This window comes from Balaenoptera ricei, chromosome 1 (genome assembly GCF_028023285.1).
Source record: "Balaenoptera ricei isolate mBalRic1 chromosome 1, mBalRic1.hap2, whole genome shotgun sequence".
In the NCBI taxonomy this organism is placed as follows: domain Eukaryota; kingdom Metazoa; phylum Chordata; class Mammalia; order Artiodactyla; family Balaenopteridae; genus Balaenoptera; species Balaenoptera ricei.
Genome location: NC_082639.1, coordinates 145,284,370 through 145,305,902, shown reverse-complemented (window position 1 = coordinate 145,305,902; position 21,533 = coordinate 145,284,370). Strand labels below are relative to the sequence as shown.

General features: G+C 41.4%; 1 protein-coding gene across 3 annotated transcripts in view; it reads right to left on the bottom strand.

The window, feature by feature from the left end:
* Positions 1 to 6,947: 6,947 nt before the first annotated feature.
* NPL (N-acetylneuraminate pyruvate lyase) overlaps positions 6,948 to 21,533 on the bottom strand; it is a 36,359-nt gene continuing 21,773 nt past the window's right edge. The window contains exons 6-12 of one of the 3 annotated variants that reach the window (XM_059903996.1): positions 19,099 to 19,174; positions 17,335 to 17,427; positions 16,409 to 16,557; positions 16,236 to 16,282; positions 13,894 to 13,978; positions 9,474 to 9,513; positions 6,948 to 7,555 (exon numbers count right to left, since the gene is read on the bottom strand). In XM_059903996.1, the coding sequence (XP_059759979.1) occupies positions 7,371 to 7,555; positions 9,474 to 9,513; positions 13,894 to 13,978; positions 16,236 to 16,282; positions 16,409 to 16,557; positions 17,335 to 17,427; positions 19,099 to 19,174 (675 nt within the window). In that variant the 3' untranslated portion in view covers positions 6,948 to 7,370. Of the gene's footprint in view, positions 7,556 to 9,473; positions 9,514 to 10,050; positions 10,090 to 13,893; positions 13,979 to 16,235; positions 16,283 to 16,408; positions 16,558 to 17,334; positions 17,428 to 19,098; positions 19,175 to 21,533 lie in introns of those variants that run through there. The other 2 variants (XM_059904003.1, XM_059904014.1) reach the window with 2 other exon arrangements.

Below are 21,533 nucleotides of genomic sequence, written 5' to 3'. Positions count from 1 at the left end.
GAGCGGAAGCCCTGAGGGCCAGCCTCAGGCTGGCTTTGTTCTCTTTATGTTTTTACTCCTCCCCGCACTGAAGCCTTTGCCTCAAAGGAGGGGAGTGGTGAAGTAAATGGGGCTCGTGTGCTTACAGAGGTTCAGTGTGCTGCCTTTGTAGGCATCTACAGCTCTGCTCAGAAGCAGCCCAAAGTCATGTCTTTTCCCCAGTTGTGGCCATCCCACATCTAATGCAAAGTTACGGTATGGAGTGGTTGGGGCCAGCGCATTCGCCAGGCTGGGACTGAGGGTCATAGTGGTTTAAGTGGCTGGGCTGCCATGAGAAGTCTGGACTGCTTCTGTGGTGCTGTTTGAGTGAGTGCCAACAATGGCCACTGCTGCCCCACCTGGACCACACCCCAGGCCCCTGGGTTACCTACGCATCCCTAGATCAAGTCTTTTCCCAGGTCCTGGCTGCCCTAGGTCCATTGCCAAGCTGTGGTGTGGAATAAGTGGGGCCAGGGTGTTCTCTTAGCTCAGACTGGGGAGCATAGCAAGGAGGCAGCCGCTAGGGCAGACCTCTCTCCACCGTGTCTGATGGCAAACCAGCACCTGCGCACTCCTCACGAGTGGAGTCTAGGCTCCTCCAGCCTTTTCATCTGTCCCAGTGGTCCTCCAAGCAGCCAAAGGGGCTTATCCTTCTGCGTAGGACCCCAGGACTGGAACGCCCAGTGTGTGGCTCGACCTGACCACGCCTCAGGGCTAGTGTCCACCTGTTCGATCTCCCTTTTCCTTAGTCCCCTCCCAAAGTCACAGGTCCCCACCCGATGCCTTTCTTCCCATCCTACTGTAACAGGGAAGCGCCAACCCTGACTCCATGTTGGATCTGCTTCTTTACTTTAACCTTTGCTTTTTGTTGCTAATTGTTCACTAAAAGGATACTGTCTATACATAATGGCCTGCCTCCGGGAACCCTGCCCCTCTGCCTGAATGTTAAATCAAAATGCCTTTGTTCAGGGAAACATCCGGATGCTGTCCACCTGTGAATGGCAGCTAGAAAGGAGAAATTAACGCATCCCCTCCCCGAGGCTGGCCATTCCAGGGGATATTTGCAAAACTTATGGCCTTTTTACTTTACTTCCTCACCTCCTCCCCTTCTCTGTTCTATAAAAGAAACTGACATCCAGACCCCGTAAGATGGTTTTTTGAGACACTAGTCTGCCATCTTCTCCGTCTGCCGGCTTTCCGAATAAAGTCGTAATTCCTTGCCTCAGCACCTCACCTTCCGATTTACTGCCGTGCCGTGCGACAAGCAGAGCGAACTTGGACTCGGTAACACTACCTGATTACATGGGAATCTTTCTTGCAGCCTTAGTTGTACAGGAGTTCTTCTGCCAGTTTCCGGTTAGTTTTCTGTGAGACTTGTTCCACATGTACATGTGTTTTTGATGTATTTGTAGGGGGAGGTCAGCTCCACATCCTCTTACTCTGCCATCTTGATCCTCATCCCATGGTGGGAGTATCTAACCATAGAAATAGGCAAATGCTATAAGTCTGGGCCCTTTCCCCCGCATCCTCTGCCAGAGCCAGTTGTTAACCATTTACCAGCTCACCACTGGCCTTGGTCTGGGCAGGTGCTTCAGCTGCCCTGGGTTTAGTCTTCCCTTCCCTTGAGCCAGGGGTGGGGTGGATGCTGGTCTTCCAGGTCCAGCCTCCTGCCCTGCAGCTTGGGAAGTCGATGGTGAGTTGTGCTGCTTCTGAGCTGCCCTAGAGTCTGTGTCCTGAGCAACAAGGTGGTTGGGAATGGAACCTACATAGTACCCAACTGCTGAGGTTCCAGGGCTTTCCACACTTCAGAGAGGACTTCAGCGGTGGCTGGGAGACCCTGGTCCTTTGGGGCTGGTGACATTTGCCAGCTGCCCATTTTCCTCTGAGCTTTGCATTCTCCTCTAAGGATAAGACTCCTGAAGCAAATCTTCTCTGAGCATCACCACCCCTCACATTTGAGGACTTTGGAGTTCCTCCGAGCACAGCTCTGCTCTCATGTCTCCGATCAGTCCATCTCAGACTCCTATGCAACTTCCTCTGTAAGCACACCAAATGCCAGTCATGCCCAGGTTCTGTTCTTAGCACTCTATATATGCTCTGCCTGGACAATCTTATTCTTCCCGTGGTTTCAACTACCATCTATGTGTTGATACCCTCTAAACCTCTATCTCCTATCCAAACTTTTTGAACTTCAGATCAATATATATAAACGCTTGGTAGGCCTCTCTACATGATGTCCCACAGGCTTTGATTCCTGGGTGTCGATTCTGATTCTTTTATTTTTGTGGTAGGCAACCTTCAACATGGCCAACAATGATCCTCTCCTCCTGGAATTCATTCCCTGTGTAGTCCCATCCTACATTGTACTAGGGTTGTCCTTTTTGACTAATTGCATACAGAAGGGGAAGGTAGGCTCCTTCTGAGATTACTTTAAAAGACTGTGGCTTCTATTTTGAGCTCTGGCTCACTTGTGTGCCATCTCTCTCTCTCGGATCTCTCTCTCAGATCTCCCTTTCTGGGCTAAGAAAGCTGCCATAATGTTGTGAGAAACTGAAGCCTCTGGCCAAGAGCCAGCAAGGAACAGAGGCCTGCCCACAACTATAGGTAAATGAATCTAGAAGCAGATTCTCCAGCTCCAATTGAACCTTAAGATGAGTAAAGCTCTAGCCAATAGCTTGACTGCAACCTTGTGACAAACTCTGTGCCACAATCACCCAGTTAAGCTGCTCCTTGTTCCTAACCCTCAGAAATTGTGTGGATTTATAAATGTTTCCAGGTTTAAGCTGCTAAGTTTAGGGCTGATTTGTTACATGAAATAAAGAACAAATGCAAGTACAATCGTCCCTCAGTATCCACAGGGGATTGGTCCCAGGACCCTTGCAGATACCAAACTACGCAGATGCTCAAGTTCCTTAAATAAAATGGCATAGTATTTGCATATAACCTATAGGATATCCTTCTGTATACTTTAAATCATCTCTAGATTTCTTATAATATCTACAATGTAAATGTTATGTAAATAGTTACCAGTATGTGGCATATTCAAGTTTTGCTTTTTGGAACCTTTTGGAATTTTTTTTTTTTTTTTTTTAATATTTTCCTTCTGTAGTTGGTTGGTTGAATCCTTGGATGTGGAACCCGTGCATACGGAGGGCCAACTGTATCTTCCATATCTAGGTTCTGTTGATCCTTTCTAAATATTTTTCGTTCCATTCCCTCCCCTCCATCCCTGCTGCCACGTCCTTAGTGGCTCCACCATTGGTTACCTATCACAATAGGCCACCTAACGGTTTACCTGTTCCCAGTCTGTCTTCCAATCTACTCATCACACTGCTTCAAGAGTGACATTTTTAAAACAAGAAGTCATGTCACATACCTTCCTATCCCATACACACATAAATACTTCAAATCTTTCAATGATGGTGACTTTTTTCATATATGCCTCTTTGACCTGCTTGTTCCTCTGAAATCACTTAGCAAAAGTCATTCTCTCATTTTGTTTGTTCCAAATAGTGATACATGGATCATTCAAGAACCCACAGATGTTTTCCATTCCCCATCCTCTGCTGTTAGAAGCACAGTCAGAAATTCCCAACCTACGAAAAAATCTGAGGATGGCACTATGATCTGGACTCCAGTAATAATAAATGCAAACTTCAATTTCAATTCTTGGGTTTCATATCATTTTCGACTTTATTTTGGCACCTATTGAGTTAAAAGGTTTAGCAGCAATGTAATGCTTCTCTCTGTTGTATAAAGAACATACACCGAATGCCTTGGATAGCTATAAAAACTAACAATAACTAACACTTCACTGTGCCTAAGATGTGCCAGACACTATTCTAAGACCTTCTTCATATGTGTAATCCTCATAATAACCCCAGAAGATAGATATTATAATTCTCATGCTATCAACGAGATAAATGAATGGCTGAGAAGTTAAATAACATGTTGCAGGGACCTCCCTGGTGGCACAGTGGTTAAGAATCCGCCTGCCAATGCAGGGAACACGGGTTCGAGCCCTGGTCCGGGAAGATCCCACATGCTGCGGAGCAACTAAGCCCGTGTGCCACAACTACTGAGCCTACGCTCTAGGGCCCGTGAGCCACAACTACTGAAGCCCACGCGCCTAGAGCCCATGCTCCACAACAAGAGAAGCCACCGCAATGAGAAGCCCGTGCACCGCAACGAAGAGTAGCCCCCGCTTGACACAACTAGAGAAAGCCCGCGCACAGCAACAAAGACCCAACTCAGCCAAAAAAAAGTAAATGAAATAAAATAATAAAATAAATAAATTTATATTAAAAAAAATAATGCTGTAGTCACACAGATAGTAAGTGGTGGAGCTGGGACTTCAACCCACACAGCCTGAGGTCAGACATAGAAGCATAAGGCCAACCCTGCCTCCCACAAAACCATGTTATACTGTTTGCTATTTCATACTATATTGAACCCAACTCTCTACTACTCCTTGGACTGGAATCTTATGGATAACACTGGCTAAGAGGTGCTGCTGGACTCAGTAACAAAACCAGTCCCTGAAATCACTTTGACCTTCCAACCATCTCCAATGAACTAATCTCAGATTTCCACCTTGGAAAAGATGTCAAAAATCAGCTTTTAGTATTGTGATAAATAAGATATTTCACATCATTACTTTAGTTTTAACATTAAAAGCTAAATTCAAAGATAACAATAAATTCATAATATTCCAAAATTTTACTTTTGTTTAAAGGCATTATTAGCAACCCACTGCTGTATAACACTCATTCGTTTCTTTTTCTTTTTTTTTTTTTAAAAAAAACCTGAAAGTTTTCTAATGGTTTTCCTTCCTCTAGAAGGCCAACACAAACAAATTAGTGTGATGTGGCTTTTGCATTTAGGTGCACTCTGCACAGGCTTCCCAGTAATGTTGCCAAACACCTTTCCCTATTTTCCATTTATACCTTCTTCAAGCTGTGTTAAAGTGTTGTTTAATAAGGGACCCTAAACAGAGGGTATCCATTCCTGAGCTTCTGGCACATCCATATGTTCAGATTCAAACTCATCCAGGTAACCAGATGGCTAAGGGAACCACTAAAGAAATGAAATATGTTCTGGGCCAACTTGTTGGCCTGAATTCTCCTAACTCCATTTTGAAAGCTGCTAAAACTTTATATGCGCACTATAGTGGTGGTGAAAGTCATGATTCGTGTTCATCCTCCAAGACTTTGGAAAAAAAATGGGGAAAAAAATGATTTGCAGCTACTCATAACTGTCAGGTATCACCTGTAAAATATAATGGAATGTTACACTCTTGATTCTGTGGAAATCTACTCCTGAAGACAACTTCACTCTGAAATGTCATTGGCAGAAAAATTCAGTGGATTATCCTCAAAAGAAAACTGTAAAAAACCACTCATGGCACTGTATGTATTAAATTGTAGAATGGTTTTCTCCTTTGTGCTTCCCTGATTGGTTGCACTGGGTCTTAGTTGCAGCAGGCCGGCTCCTTATTTGCGGCTCACAGGCTCCTTAGTTGCGGCATGCATGTGGGATCTAATTCCCAGACCGGGGATTGAACCCGGGCCCCCTGCACTGGGAGCACGGAGTCCCAAACACTGCGCCACCAGAGAAGTCCCTTGTTTCTACGGAGTTGGATGTTAAAATACATAGAGCTAAACTCAGCCCTTGGTCATTTTGTTTAACTATCTTTGTGTTCACAAGATCTCATTAATCATGATAAAAGCTCTCCAAGCACTAATTTCAGAAGAGCAAAAAAGGAAAAGCAGAGTTCATTGCTTAGTGGATATCCAATATTTATCTTCACTGAAAAATTAATTTGTCTTTAGTATCATTAAGTAGGGATATGACATCCTCAGAACCAAAGACTAACAAAAACCTCACTTTTATTCTTTCAGGAAATTAACGGCTATAGAGAAAAGTTTCAGTGAGGTAGAATATAAGCTCACATAAGCCATTGTGGTTCATTTTCTAATTCAGATACCTTACTCCTAAAGGTGAGAGAAATATGAGAAAAGTGTGTGTTATTCCTGGGCAAAAAAGGAGTGAGGAGATATAAAGAGAAGGGTAGCAAAGATAATTAAATCCACTGATCATTTCAAATTCTCATTTTGCAAACATTTTCTTTTTGATTTTTAAAAATTAAAAAATAGAGTAAACTGATATGAATTTCAAATACTTTCCTTCTGCCAATGAGCAGACTAATTAGATAAGAAACAAAATAAAATCTTAGGTAGTTATTAGACTGGATAGTCCAGTTTAAAATCACTAAGGATTGACCATCAGTACACTTTGTTACTAGAAGGCATGCACCAGGGTTTGTTAGAGAGGAGACTGAGCAGCCAGTTATATAGTGCAGAGAAAGAAAAAAGTAAAGAAGGTGTGTAGAGAAAGTTAAAGTTAAATCTTTGGGTCCTCCCTAAATCTCTTATCACTGAAAAGTGACTGTGTGAAAATGTGACTGGGAAATAACAGTAAGTAGCCCCTGGGCTCACGGCAGAAGGGACGCTGGCTTTCACTTCCAATTATTCAGGGCACTGTTGAGGGACACTTTCTTCTCAGAGAGGAAAGGGGAAGTTTGTGGTGCCCAGAGCAGAGAGCTCTTTGGTTCTTTCAAACTTTGAGAAGTTCTCTATAGCAACAATTAGAGACTTGAATTCATCTTTGGGGAAGGCCTTTCCTTTGTTATGTGAAAACCACCCTAATGGCCCTTTAGTTATAGTAACTGAAGCAACTCTTCACCTAACCCTGTGTTTTTGGGGAAAATTGCGACATCGCACGCAATTAATCCGAAAGCAGATATCCTAAAGTTAGACTGAGCAGCCAAGTGAACTGGTTTGTTAACAGTTGTGCATAGTTGAGTCACACTGTAATTTGGCATTAAAGTTAGTATGTCTGCCTAAATGCAATAGCTCAGAGTTGTCCTAGATTCCAAATGGATATTTATTAAAATGAAAGTACATTATGGTGGTTTAAAATTAGAAAACTTTAAAATAGGATTAACAAGCAGAAATCAAGATAATGGGAGCTCCCAAAGGCAGATGGAATTAATCAATTACAATTTTCCTCTTGATTCCATCTTATCCATTTATGCAAAAACTTCTCCACCAAAATTCTGTGAAATATTGAATGACTTAGGGCTCATAACTCCTTTTAGAGTTTTTGCCCCTTCACAAATTAAAACTTTTAAAAGATCATAGTAGGTATTTAAATACTTGTTGATTGATGCAAGATTTCATTTGCTAGGAAAGTTTAGTTCAAACTCATCTAAAAAGTTTTTGAGAAATGAATGCAGTATTCAAAGTGGATTATATCTCAACGTACACACCCTGATTTGATAGAGAGAGGCGCTAGCTACAAGCTTCCAAGTTTCCATCCTTTAAATCAGTGAAAGAAAGGAAATCTAGGCTTTTCAGTTTAGCTTCTGCATTATCAGTAAACTCCCTGGAGGCTTTCTGTAGTGGAAGCCGGGGTGGGCCCATTGGAATCCCAGAGACAAGAGTCATGATGGCTTTGGTCTGTGACACTCCAAAACCTAGACAGGAAAAAATAAATGAGGAAACATGGCTGGCACTGTCCACTTTGCCACAAACACTCGAAAGAAGAGATCATATTCTTACAGTGATTACTATAACAGGATAAAGTGGAACTAAAAGATGGGAACATTTCTTGTCAATATGGCAGATTGAGCAGATGCAGGAAATCCCTATTCCTGCTTTAAACATATAGAAATGCTGGAAACTTTTTAACAAATTGACAAACTGTAAAACAAAACAAAGTGAGACTCAAAGTCAACCTCAGAAGCAAGAAGGAGGAACGAGAAGTATCAGGAATAAAGAGGTCAGAGTGGTAAGGAGGAGCTGAAGCCAATGGTCCATGAGGATAATCTGATTCAGGGATACACTGGATTGAATGATGTAGGACTTGGTCACGAGGTCACAATTTAGTTCAAACACATCTAAGAAGTCCCTGAGAAATGCACTATTTAAGGTAGTTTATGACTCAATGCTGCTGTTTTAGACTAGGGCAGGAATGCAAGATGAAGCCTTGAGTCTGTACACAGCAAGGAGCTGGAATTAAACTCCCCATATAAAATTGGTAGCCAGCCTTCTACGAAAAGCAATAGAAAAAAAACTGGCCCACTGGCCTGAGAGGCAAGGAAGCATAACTTCTGCCAGGGTGTGGAAGGAAAAAGATCATATAAATGAAATCCCAAGCCTGTGCCATATATGAATGCTGGATCCATATTTGCATTATGTGCTTGGTACAGGAACCATACTAAGAAATATACCTAAAGACTGGTTAGAACTGATGAAACGATAGTGTCCTAGCAGAGGCAAATGTAAAATCATTTGATAGGACACCTCACAACCTAGAGTACAATGGATTCTCCAGAAAACAGCTGTCTCTGAAGATGAAATCAGAGTTAAAAATTACAAAGCACACGAGGAAAAAGAAGCTGCATGAGAGACAGCAAATGCACAACTGACAAATTTTACATCCTGAGAAAAGATGATACAAAATTCTGAAAGAGGCTTCACAGAAATAAACATAAGAATAGAAGCCATAGGCTAAGAGAAGGGCATATAAATAAAGAACAGGAAGATCTGGAAGAAAAAGCCAAAAAGAAATGCTGGAAATTAAAAATACATCATCAGTAAAACTAAACAGTAGAAAACATAAAGATAGAATTAGTGATTTTGAAGGTAGATCTAAGGAAATAATCCAGAATATAGCACAGGAAGATATTTGTTTTCTTAACTGGCTATTGCTCTTGGATCAAAGGTACGAGAAGTAACTTTCTTTTACTAAGGTAATTTGGTTACAGTAACAATTGAGCATTGGGAAGAAAAATACTAGCTTGGCTAAATATATAGAATATACTTTGCTAAATGCAAAATGGCCCTCCTAGGCTTATTATGAATGGTGGAAGACTGAGAGCTACCTTCATGATAAGGCTTTATCATGTTTATTAAGATTAAGTCTCTCTTATATACAATGGAATATTACTCAGCCATAAAAAAATGAAATCTTGCTGTTTGTGACAACACAGATGGACCTAGAGGGTATTATGCTAAATGAAATAAGTCAGATAGAAAAAGACAAATACTGTATGATTTCACTTATATGTGGAATCTAAAAAACAAAAAATGAACAAACATAATAAAACAGAAACAGAGTTATACAGTGCTGTGTGTCAATTTTATCTCAAAAAAACTGAAAGAAAAAAAAAAGTCTTTCTTTGACTAAACCATGGAAACTCCAACCCCCAAGGAAGTCTGAAATGAGCTCTCTAAAGATACATTCTTTTAGATCATAAAAACTGTCTTCAAGAGGCCTCTTTTAAAATGCCAAAAATCTGGCAAAAGAGTAAATCCTGGCAAAAGAGTAAACCCTCAGAGAAAGTCTATTTCCTTTACACTCTCCAGTAGGAGACAAAGTGGGAAACTTACCTAGTTTGACCACAAAGTTGATAAATCTCTGAATACAAAACTGGAAAGGAACAAACAAATCTATAGTCAGTATTACTAAACTGTGATAATTTAAAGAATTTAGAGGTCAAATTGCAGAAGCCCCAAACTAAAAAGTCCACACACCTTAGTTTTCTGAAGGTCTGTTGGAGTGGAGAAGAACAGCCAAGTGAGGATGGCTGAGATCTACCCAGGATAAGGTAGGATCTTTTCATATATATAAGCTTTATGAAATGAGCCCATGAAGAAAAGAAGCTCCAATGAAGGAATTGTACAATAGAGAGTTAGGATGGGGAAGGTAACCTTTACCCACCTAGGTTACAGAGGTAAACTTATCAGCTAGTGCAGTTTCCAAACTGGGGTACTCTAACCTCTAGGGTACTTTCCAAGATACCTCAGGGGCACTTGGTCAAGGCTAAGATATATGGCAATTTCTAGACCCTCAACTTCCATAAGTGCTATTTCTAAAATTGATCAGAATAAGAATTTGCACATAATGGAGGTGTAGCTTGTCCTTTTATATTTCCCTTTTCACAGTCCTTCTCCTACTTTTGAAAAAATAAAGACATACCTCTTATATCACTGCCTTGGGACACCTCTGGGAACCAAATAAAGGAGCAAATCAGAATGTTGGTATTGGCATTAACAAAGAGAGCTAACAGACTGATTCCTTTAATTAATGGATAACAAGTCCTCTAAAGAATCATAGGGTTTTCAATTTTTTCCTTTCAACTTTGCTTTTAATGTTGTGATTCAGGTTGTCAGTTGAAAATCATTAAATGATCAAGCATATGACTCAAAAACTGCTCAAAGAACTGAGTGACATTGCTATACCTAAGTTTCTTCCATTCTTATCTACTAATATATATAAACAGGGTTTCACAGCACTTATTTCTATAAAAACAAAAAACAGAAATAGTATTGATGCTGAACTTTAACTCATCTTAGCATTAAAGGATATTCATCCACAAATTCATGAAGCAATTCTTAAAAAAAAGATTCCCATTCATCTCATCAAGAGATGCATTTTCAATAACATTTTACTTTTATGTTGTTTTAATCAATTGTATACTAGTAATAAAAAAGTCAATGCAGAATAAAATTTTGATATCAAGCCTTACAAACATATATGCACATGTTCTTTTTCTCCCTAACACACAAAGTATGGCACATTACATTCAGAAGTCTCTACTTCGTTGCTTTTTTTACACTTAATATATCATTGAGATCTCTCCAGATGTGTGCATATAAAAGTATCTCATCCTTTTAAAGGACTGTATATAATTCCATTAAATAACTCAAACATAATGTATTTAACCATTTCCTTATGGGTGGATATTTGGGCTGTTTCTATCTTTTGCTAGTATAAACAATGCTATAAGGAATATCTCTGTACATGTGTCATTTCACTTTGTAAATATAACAGATGGCATTTAAGTCCATGAGAATGATGGACTTCCCTGGTGGCACAGTGGTTAAGAATCTGCCTGTCAATGAAGGGGACACGGGTTTGAGCCCTGGTCTGGGAAGATCCCACATGCCACGGAGCAACTAAGCCCGTGCGCCACAACTACTGAGCCCATGTGCCACAACTACTGAAGCCCGCACACCTAGAGCCCGTGCTCCGCAACAAGAGAAGCCACTGCAATGAGAAGCCCGTGCACCGCAACGAACAGTAGCTCCCGCTCGCCGAACAACGGAGACCCAACACAGCCAAAAATAAAGTCCATGAGAATGAGTAAGTTTAGCCCTAACTTTTTACTTATATGTTTCTTCACTTGACTGCAAACTCCTTTAGGGCAGAGACCAGTTTTATTGAAATTATACATTCAGTTCAGCCCATGGTATATTAATAAGTGAGTAAATGAGAGCTGCTCACACTTGCTTTCTGTAAGAACAACCAGAATGTGGTAAACTAAACTGCTTACCAATACTGTTTTGGGTGCGATAATTTATTTAAGTAGGACTAAAAGAAAAAAAAGAAAAAGAGATGGAAATTGAATCAGCCAGTAAAAGAAACCACTAAGTGGAAGGTTCCGTATCACAGCTGTTTCACAGTTTACTCTATCCTATGATTTTCACATCATTCAGCTCAGAACAGGTTGAAATGTTCAGAAATAATTTTTTCTGGGAAACTTAGGAAAAAGAAAATCGTATATGAAAAGAGATGGCAGGGACTTCCCTGGTGGCGCAGTGGTTAAAAATCCACCTGCCAATGCCGGGGACACAGATTCAAGCCCTGGTCCGGGAAGATCCCACGTGCCGCAGAGCAACTAAGCCTGTGCACCACAACTACTGAGCCTGCGCTCTAGAGCCACGAGCCACAACTACTGAGCCCGTGTGCCACAGCTACTGAAGCCCGCATGCCTAGAGCCTGTGCTCCGCAACAAGAGAAGCCACCGCAATGAGAAGCCCGCACAGCGCAACGAAGAGTAGCCCCCGCTTGTCACAACTAGAGAAAAGCCCACGCACAGCAATGAAAACCCAAGGCAGCCAAAAATAAAGAAATAAAGAAATAAATAAATTAACTAATTAAAAAAAAAGAAAAGAGATGGCAGAGTCCACACAATTCAGACTTCATATCTTAATTTAAACCAAAGTCTTGCCAAAGTTTAATCTAGTTGACATAGCTTCCTAAGTCCTTACGCTGTTCCTGCTTTCAGCTTCACCTGGTCTGGGGCTGAATAAAGGTTAATATTAAATAAGCTATTTAAACTTTAAGTTAAGTAGGAAGTAGATTTAGGCTTGCTCAGTGTTCAGGGCTAAAGAGTAGGGATGTATTTAATCACTCCTGGCAACTGCTTCCTCCTGTTCTCTTCTTGGTTGGAGCTCAGGTCACTCCCTCAAACCTCCAGGATGCTTTGTGGCTTCTGCTCTGTAATTTCTGATTGCCCTGATGGTGGCCTGTCCTGTTCAAAAGATCCCTTATCTAAACTTACTGGGACTGACCACCTGCTCTGATCTTCCTTATGCCTTTCATTCTCACTCATTTTCTTGGGACACTCCTCTCAGTCACTTTTTTTTGTTGTTGTTTATTTATTTATTTATGGCTGTGTTGGGTCCTCGTTTCTGCACGAGGGCTTTCTCTAGTTGTGGCAAGCGGGGGCCACTCTTCATCGCGGTGTGCGGGCCTCTCACTATCGCGGCCTCTCTTGTTGCGGAGCACAGGCTCCAGACGCGCAGGCTCAGTAATTGTGGCTCACGGGCCTAGCTGTTCTACGGCATGTGGGATCTTCCCAGACCAGGGCTTGAACCCGTGTCCCCTGCGTTGGCAGGCAGATTCTCAGCCACTGCACCACCAGGGAAGCCCCTTTTTTTTAAATTTTTATTTATTTATTTTTGGCTGTGCTGGGTCTTCGTTTCCGTGCGAGGGCTTTCTCTAGCTGTGGCAAGCGGGGGCCACTCTTCATCGTGGTGCGCGGGCCTCTCACTATCGCGGCCTCTCTTGTTGCGGAGCACAGGCTCCAGAAGCGCAGGCTCAGTAGCTGTGGCTCACGGGCCCAGTTGCTCCACGGCATGTGGGATCCTCCCGGACCAGGGCTCGAACCCGTGTCCCCTGCATCGGCAGGCAGACTCTCAACCACTGCGCCACCAGGGAAGCCCTCAGTCACTTTTATGATCCTGAAAGTTCCTGGGCCTCTCGGCCTCCAGAAGTCTCTCTGTAGTGCTTACCTTATTTCTTTCCACCTTATTCTGTTTACCTAACTTATACACACTACCAGCTGTGGGACTGGTTCTACCCTTCGGTGAGGCTGTTCCTTCTCTGGACAGCTAGGCTGTCCTCCCTGTAACATTAGCAGCAGCCACCGTTTCCCCCAGGGGTCTTCCCTGGAACACTTCAGATCCTGCTGCTTTTCCCTTCCTGTTTCAAAGCCATTGTCTCCTTTTGGATCACCTACTCAGCTCTTGTTTCCCGCCTGGTGAATGTTTTCAGTTCTCAGCACATTTCCAGGGCAAAGAGGACTGACCTGCTCTGACTTTGGATTAAGTCTTCCCTTTTTAGATCACTAGCCTCATAGCTTCTTTATATACTCTGGTGACTCAGGTGTGAAGTTCTCAAGGGGATGGCCTGTGGTCATTTCCCCAAAAATCTATCACCATTATTTCCCAGTCATAAAAATACTTTGAATGTAGACTAAAAATAAGATCATTTCTAGGAGGAACAGAAAGGAGTCATTCCTGTATGGGGCCTGTCCTGATGAGACATGCAGGAAGCATGGATAATGGGGACAGGTTTGGTTTTAAACAAGAAAAGTAAGAAAAAGAAGGAAAATACAGAAAGAAGCAGCTAGGCAATCTTAAGGAGGGCAGGTGTGGTAGGAATGCTGATGAGAGAAAATAAGAATTCTCAAGTGGGAAAGAAGAAAGGCTGTGATTTATATGAAGGGAAAAGAAAGCTAACCTGATGGTTCAGGGCCGAGGAGAAGTCCTTCCGTTCAAAAGCCTCCAACATCTGGTTTGTCTTTTTTCCCAGGTAGTTATAGGTACTGGAAAGAAAACAGCACATCTGCAGGATCAATAACTTAGCAAGAAGGTCCAGCTCTTCAAACCCCTCTAATGCTCAAAAGGGAAAAATCTACCAAGCCTTCCAGAAGTCTATTTTTAGGCCCTAATCTATTAAAGGATCAGGTGTCTTCAGTTCTGAGTTTTCCAGCAACACTAAGCAGTACAGAGGAGGCAGAGAACACCAAAGGGAATAAAGAAAAGGGAGAAAAATAGAAAAAGGGTAAAGTTAGAAAAAAAAAAAAAGTGAAAGACAGAGGTGTATTTGGCAAGGAGTGATTGAGGGTAACATCTGGCCCAGGGCACACACAGAGGTGCAATGCTAGGTAAGAACTGTGGATAAAATGTAGTATCTGAGGTGGGTCCTAAAAACCCTATGCTGAGAAACTGGGTGAATGTAGCACCACAGTAAAAGGGGCAAATACTAGCAGATAACCTAAATTGTTTGCCAAGTTATATGTTACCCAGAGACTAGTTTCTAATAATAATGTTAATACTGATAATAATACGAGGACCATTTATTGACTATTGTATTCCGGGTGCCTGACATAAACCATGTCTAATCCTCTCAAAGCCCTGTGAGGTAGGTGTGGTTTCCATTTTGCTGTGAAGAAACTATGTCTCAAAGAAGGGCTACAGAGTTGTCAAGAAGCTTTCCATCCCTTCATACTGCTTATTCTATTACATTTCAACAAAAATGGAGATGAGAATGATATTTGATCTCATAAAATGTTCTTGCTGACTTAGAAAAGAATCTCTAACTCTACCAATAAAGACAAATATCTTAGACTAATCACTGAATTCTTAGAGACACCAGCAAGGTAGAAGGTTCTAGAAATTCAGAACAAAGATGTTTCCCCAGTTTCTAATGACTTCTCCTACAGTAATTCAGGATCAGAAAAGAGTTTTATCTTGGTGTACCAGGAACAGAATATTGTTGGTACTTCATAAATGTAGTCCCTGGAGTCAATACAAGGCATTCCGAGAATGTGAAGTTCACATTATCTTCTGGTAAAAAAGTAGGGAAGAATAAAATATAATCATTGAGATAAGTTACCTGCAGATGTGAAACACCCAAAGTCGCACTATGTGCATGAATGTCTAAGGGGTTTCAGAATACTCTAATTTGAATCCAGGGGTCTCAGATGTATCCTCATTTAGAGAGGATTGTGATCATAATTAAGGAGAAATGAAGTGTAATCAAATGTATTTTGCTTTCTGATTCTGTTGACAGAATAAAAATGCCTAGTATGGAGGCCAGAAAAAAAAAGTCTAAAAAGTAAGAATTTCCAAGGTCAGCAGATCCAGGCATTCAGGTTTCCTTGGCGGAAATGGTCTGTAGTGATGATGGATGTTGCAGGCATCCTGGCTCAGTGAACAAACCATTACTTACCATTACATCCAACCCAACTACTCTTCATCAAAGCCATGCTCACCAAGATATGCTACATTACTTTGCTTCCCCTGTACTTTTCCCACAGGGAGGAAATACACTTTCAGTTAATGTAAATAGTTCAGTCAATCTGCTTGCAGGCACATTGCTACTGAACTAGGTTAACATGTGCAGTGGACATGCTAAATTGAACGTCCCTAGGCCTTCTGCTGAATAGACATCAGGCCACATGATTCTACCTTCCTAGCTGCAGCTGACTGGACCTTACACGCACACCTGACTTGGCAGTGCTATCTAGTGATATCCTGAGATGCCCCATTTGGGCACCATGACTGGCCACGTGCATGCTGAAGCAGAGAAAGCCCATCTGGAGAGAAAGGCAAATAAAGAGATGTCCAAAGGACCACAGGTGGAGAACGATCTGTCTTGGCTGTTGAGAGCTTTGCAGTTTTAGGTTCTCATCTTCTCTGAGACCTCACTGCACTTCCTCCCCTTGGGTTTTATGAAACTTCCCAGTATTTTATAATAACTTACCTTCTTTCCCATAAGCTAGTTTGAATGGCTTTCTGTTATTTGTAACAAAATAATTTCTGATAAAGAAGTTCTGTGCATGCTCTCAGCTTCTGTGCCTCACCCCCTAACTGCAACAGATGCTTCTTATAAGAGTGACTGAGTCGCTCACAAAGTGCTAAGCCCTAGTTCATTCCTTTTCACTACGAGAATGTGGCAAAGAAAGGCAATTTCTATTAGAAAAGGTGTACTTGCAAGAAATACAACTGCGCAGGCGATGATTGCCTCTGTGGGGGATTTTACACTAATAAGCATTGGGGAAAATGAGTCCTGCTTACCTGCCCACTGCTCCAGTTGCTCCCATCACCAGAGCACTCAACAGTTGCTGATCAGAAACAGACAAAGAGTATTAACTTTGATGAAAAAGAGAAAAGATGCTACTATATAAGCCGCTACATCAATTGTTGCAGAGGGAAACTAACCTGCTGGGATATGCCAGGGGGAAACTTACCTCATCCACCCCAAAAAGGAAAGCAAACTGTTGCTGGCGATTCTGATCAACACACTGCCCGAAGTCTAAGAGATCTGTGTCACTGAATTTCAGCCCTTGGAAGGTGGGGATCTTATCCTGAATTCCATCCAACAACTCCTCAGCACGAACTGTTCAAAACAATAAATGTCTCATTCACCTGTACACCCCCAGAAAATATCAGAGAACATCTCATCTAGCGCCACACATCTGCACTGAGCTGCCAGGGGTTGCTCTCAGCTGCAACTGGCTGCAGATTGAACATATTGAACATAATCACTTGCCCTTGCCTCCTAGTTCCTCTGTACTTGTCAAATAGTAACCCTAAATCTTCTGTTCCTTGAAGACAATAGATGGATATTTATAAAGCACAACTTCTATTTTTTCTTCTAAGGAAGTTAGAAAGGAATGGGATTTTAAAAATAACCTCCTAAGAAATTTCATCTAACTGTAACAATCTTCTTGCTGGAGAAGTACGATAATGATAAAAGAAAACCTAAAAGAAAAGTGAGAAGAGATCGGAGTACCTTCCTGCGTGCCAGATGCTGAGAACACAGTAGGGTACAAGGTAGACCCAATCCCTGTCTTAGTGGGGCTTACAGGCTATGTCTTCCCACGTAAGACGGAGGGGTGTGTGTGACAGACACAAGTTGTCTGCTACAAGTACGAAGGGGTCAACTCGTCTTTCATACTTAAAAATCTTCCATTATAAGGTGGTGTCAATGATTGATAAGGGCTGACTTATTTTTGATAAGAGTGACTTATTTTGGAGCTGTTGGAACCATCTAGTCAACAGTCTTATGCTTTCGTGATACAGGGTGAGGTTGGGTGGAGTCGGGGTTTCTTAGTGAAATAGGGTACGACGTGAGAGGTGAAGGTGAAGGAATATGAAAAGAAGCGGTACTTACTCTTTACCCCTGTCAAGGCAGGAATGTGATAGTAGTAAAACGGCAGTGCAGGGGCAGCCGCGGCCACCTCCTTTAGGAAGTTAATCAGGACATCTGAAAGAACAGCAGGAAAAGTCACGGTGTGAACAAGTGTAAAACACTGGCTTTCCCCAGTAAAAACTGAACCTTGGGACTTCCCTGGCGGTCCAGTGGTTAAGACTCCATGCTTCCAATGTAGGGGGCATGGGTTTGATCCCTGGTCGGGGAACTAAGATACCACAGGCCGCGCAGCCAAAAAAAAAAAAAAAAAGAACCATCTAATGAAATGCAACCATCCTTTTTGGAAGCCAAAAATTCTTGACCACTCTTACCATCTCTGAGACTGCTACTGCAATGTCTTTGCAATTCACTTTATTCAAAGTTTTATTTTCCTCTCTGTAGAAAGGCCAAAATTAAGAGGATCACTTTCCTACCATACTAAAGAACTATTAAAAAACTGGTGCAAATCTTCCCACATATTAAGAGAAGCTCATGAAATACTCTTACAAAAATCAGAAGCCCATCAGGCAGGATCCTCTTCCTCTTACCCAGAAGGGTAAGTGTGGTCAGTGAACAGCAAAGACTTTGCATTAAGATCAGAATAAAGTTGTAACAGTAAATTCTACAACAAAAAGATAAACAACGTCTGCTCAAGATGGGAAGTCATAAAAGTAGTGGCACATCTCAACCAGAGTTTGGTACCTTTCCCTTTTGGAGAGAAATTCAGATATATCAGAAGAGAGTTCACTCTGGTTTACTGAGGAATTGGGATTTTCTACATCATCCAATTTGAGCTTCAGCAGCAACATTACTACAGATGATAAATAAATCCAGCAGAACTGCTTACATCTGGATGCCACTGAATAGTGGGAGAGAAGCTTATGAACACATTTGAATACTGTGATAATAAATATTTTGACAAAATTATTGTGTATTATTTGTTATTTTTCATTTGTCTTATGCAAAACATATTTATGCAAAATTTTTTAAAACCATGTGAAAAACACTTTAAAAATGTTCATTCTAAATTTCCCAAATAGCAGTATTTAAATTATTTACCAATATTAACAACTATTTTACTGATAACAGGTAATATTTCATGCTAATTTTGACCTGTTATATATACATTTAGCTATGGATTTATTTAATCATACATACGAATAACATCTTGTCTGTTTTTAATCCTTTTAAAATTTGTACTGCATTTTTGCTAATCAAAAGGATTAAAAAGACTCAGTATACCTGGAAACCAAAAATAGTTTCCATAGAGAAAACAATAATTTGATATTTTGGAAGACAATGGATATTTCTGTGAAATCTCTTTTCAAATTCATCACTTACTAAAATTTGAATAGTACATGTAGTCTTAAAATGCCCATTACTTATATTCCTCTTTTTTTGAGAAAAGTGGTCTCATGCTTTGCCATGTGATTCTGACACACTAGGCAACTGATTGGCCAAAAGTGGACACCTGACCCAAACACAGGCACCTGTAGGTTGATCCGGGACTTGGTGGATGACCTAATCAGATTACTTGACAAAAGAGCTGAAGTCCTTTAATGGAGTCTTTTTTTCTCTTTTATGGGTCCAGGGAGGCTGAATATTCCGGAGAACTACTGTACCATTGCAACTTCATGCCTCCAGTCCATAAGACTTTACTTGCATGAGTTAAATACAACCATTTGGAATGAAGGCATAAAGAAGTGGACCATGTACAGCACTGTGCGTTTTGACCTGTCTACCTACCTTTGTTCCACGGCTTGAGGAAGAAAGGTGCAATGACAGCGATGCCATCGGCTCCTATTTTTGCTGCATGTTGGGCCTTTAAAAGAAGAAAGAAGACCATTGGTCACAATTCTGATGTGTGTGAATGTGGGGTTTTCTCTACCTCAAAACGCAATTCTCAAACACCAGTGGGGTTTCCTACAATACAACTCAACTCTGACACTATCTAACTGGAGATACAGGTTAAGGGCTCAGTCCTACAAGACTAGCTCCCTACCCCCATTTCAAATGCCAGGTTATATCACCTGTGCTCCTGACCTATGGGCTATAAATTAGAGGTTCCAACAACCCCCTCCTTGGGTCAATTAATTTGTTGGGGAGGCTCACAGAACTCAGGGAAAATTTTACTTACGAGATCACTGGTTTTTTATAAAAGGATATGACTCAGGAACAGCCAGCTAGACGAGGTGCATAGGGCAAGGCATGGGGAAAGGGCACAATGCTTCCATGTAAGCAGGACTCATTTTTCTTCTCCCAGTGTGAGTGCACCACCCTCCCCAAATCGCCACATGTTCACAAAACTGGAAGCTCTTTGAAATCCGTCCTTCGGCGTTTTCATGGAGGCTTTACTACATAGGCATGATTGATTATATCATTGGCGATTGGGGAGTGGTTAAAATAGGGTCGATTATATCAACCCTAACTGAAAGTTCCAACCCCCTAATTCTCATGCCTGGTACTCTTGGCAACCAGCCCCCATCCTTAGGTGCTTTCTAAAAGTCACCTCATTAACATAACAAGAGACACCTTTATTGTTCTCATCTCGGGGAATTCCAAGGGTTTTGGAGCTCTGTGCCAGAAATGGGACAAAGACCACATATCTATTTCTTGTTATAGATCACAATTTCACAACCATCCTGGAGTAAACGATTTGTTATATTCACCTACAGCTTAGGTACTAGAGGTTAACAACAAACTCTTCAAATTTGCCAACAGATGTACCACTAGAGAGTGGAAAATTACCACATTTAATGATAAATGTCATTACCAGGAAAATCCCAGGTTGCAAAGTAGAGACTCCTGGTGGAGGTGAGCTGTGTATTTAATCTTATTCTTCTGCAGACTTTGTGAGTACAAAAAAAACTTGCTAAGGAGACATGAGCAGTTCATTTTGATAAACTATAACTGTTAAATATAGAGAAACTTGCAGATGTCATTTCTCTTCTAGTGTTCAGCCCACTGGATGATACTGTCTTTCCTCTCCAAAGATATAACAGTCATACTTTAAAATTTATATTACAGATTGGAAATGCAGTTGAGAAAGGCTGAGAAGAAAAAGATTATACATATCACAGAAGATACATTGCACTACTCTTCTGATATTTACTCACATTCTTTCAGAAAAAATGAACATTTCCTCCCACTGGGCCCTCATAATAATTTTTATCTATTTCAAGTAGAGTACTTAAACCTAACACATTGTGAGGTAGTTGTGTATCGTTACTGGTCTCCAACTAGAGTGACTTCCCTGAGGGCAGAGGTCAGATCTTATTCACTCTTGTGTTCAGGTCAATCATGGTGCTGAGCACATAGCAGGACTCAGTAGATGTAGTTGATTGCTTTGAAACATGCCCCACTACCTAAAAGGGAAAAACAGCTTTCCTCTGAGACTTAAGCTAGTGATATCTATATCTAATAGATGTGATTAACTTTCTGCAGAAGTAAAGTAGGAGGGTCAAAAAGAGACTGGGATATAGTCCAAAGAACAATCAAGACATTGGATAGGATTTTATTGACACAGGATTGGAATGCGATATATCCGAATCATTTATTTAGCACTTTGTTTAGGACAAGAGTAGTAGGGTAACCTTAGCTGAAAGGAAGGAAAAAAAACCCACTTCAGAGACAGTTGATGGCAGTGCCCATTCAAGCATCATCCGATGGAGAGTTATGTCTAAGCAGATGCCAATATTACTATCTCCTTGGCAAGATTATCCCACAGCAGGGGATTATCCCTATAGCAGGGGATTATCTCTATACTAAGATTATCTTTATACTATTCTAGTGTTGAGCCCCATGGTTGACACTGTCTGTCATGTCATGACACAGCAATATTTTAAAATTCACATTATGCATAGAAGAAAGCAATTGAAAAGAGAAGGAAAAAAAAAAGATTTCCTCCATTACGCTACCATAGTTGAAAGACCTACTGTTAAGAAGAACAAATCTGGGCTTCCCTGGTGGCGCTGTGGTTGAGAGTCTGCCTGCCAATGCAGGGGACACGGGTTCGAGCCCTGGTCTGGGAAGATCCCACGTGCCGCGGAGCAACTAGGCCCGTGAGCCACAATTACTGAGCCTGCGCGTCTGGAGCCTGTGCTCCGCAACAAGAGAGGCCGCGACAGTGAAAGGCCCGCGCACCGCGATGAAGAGTGGCCCCCGCTTGCCACAACTAGAGA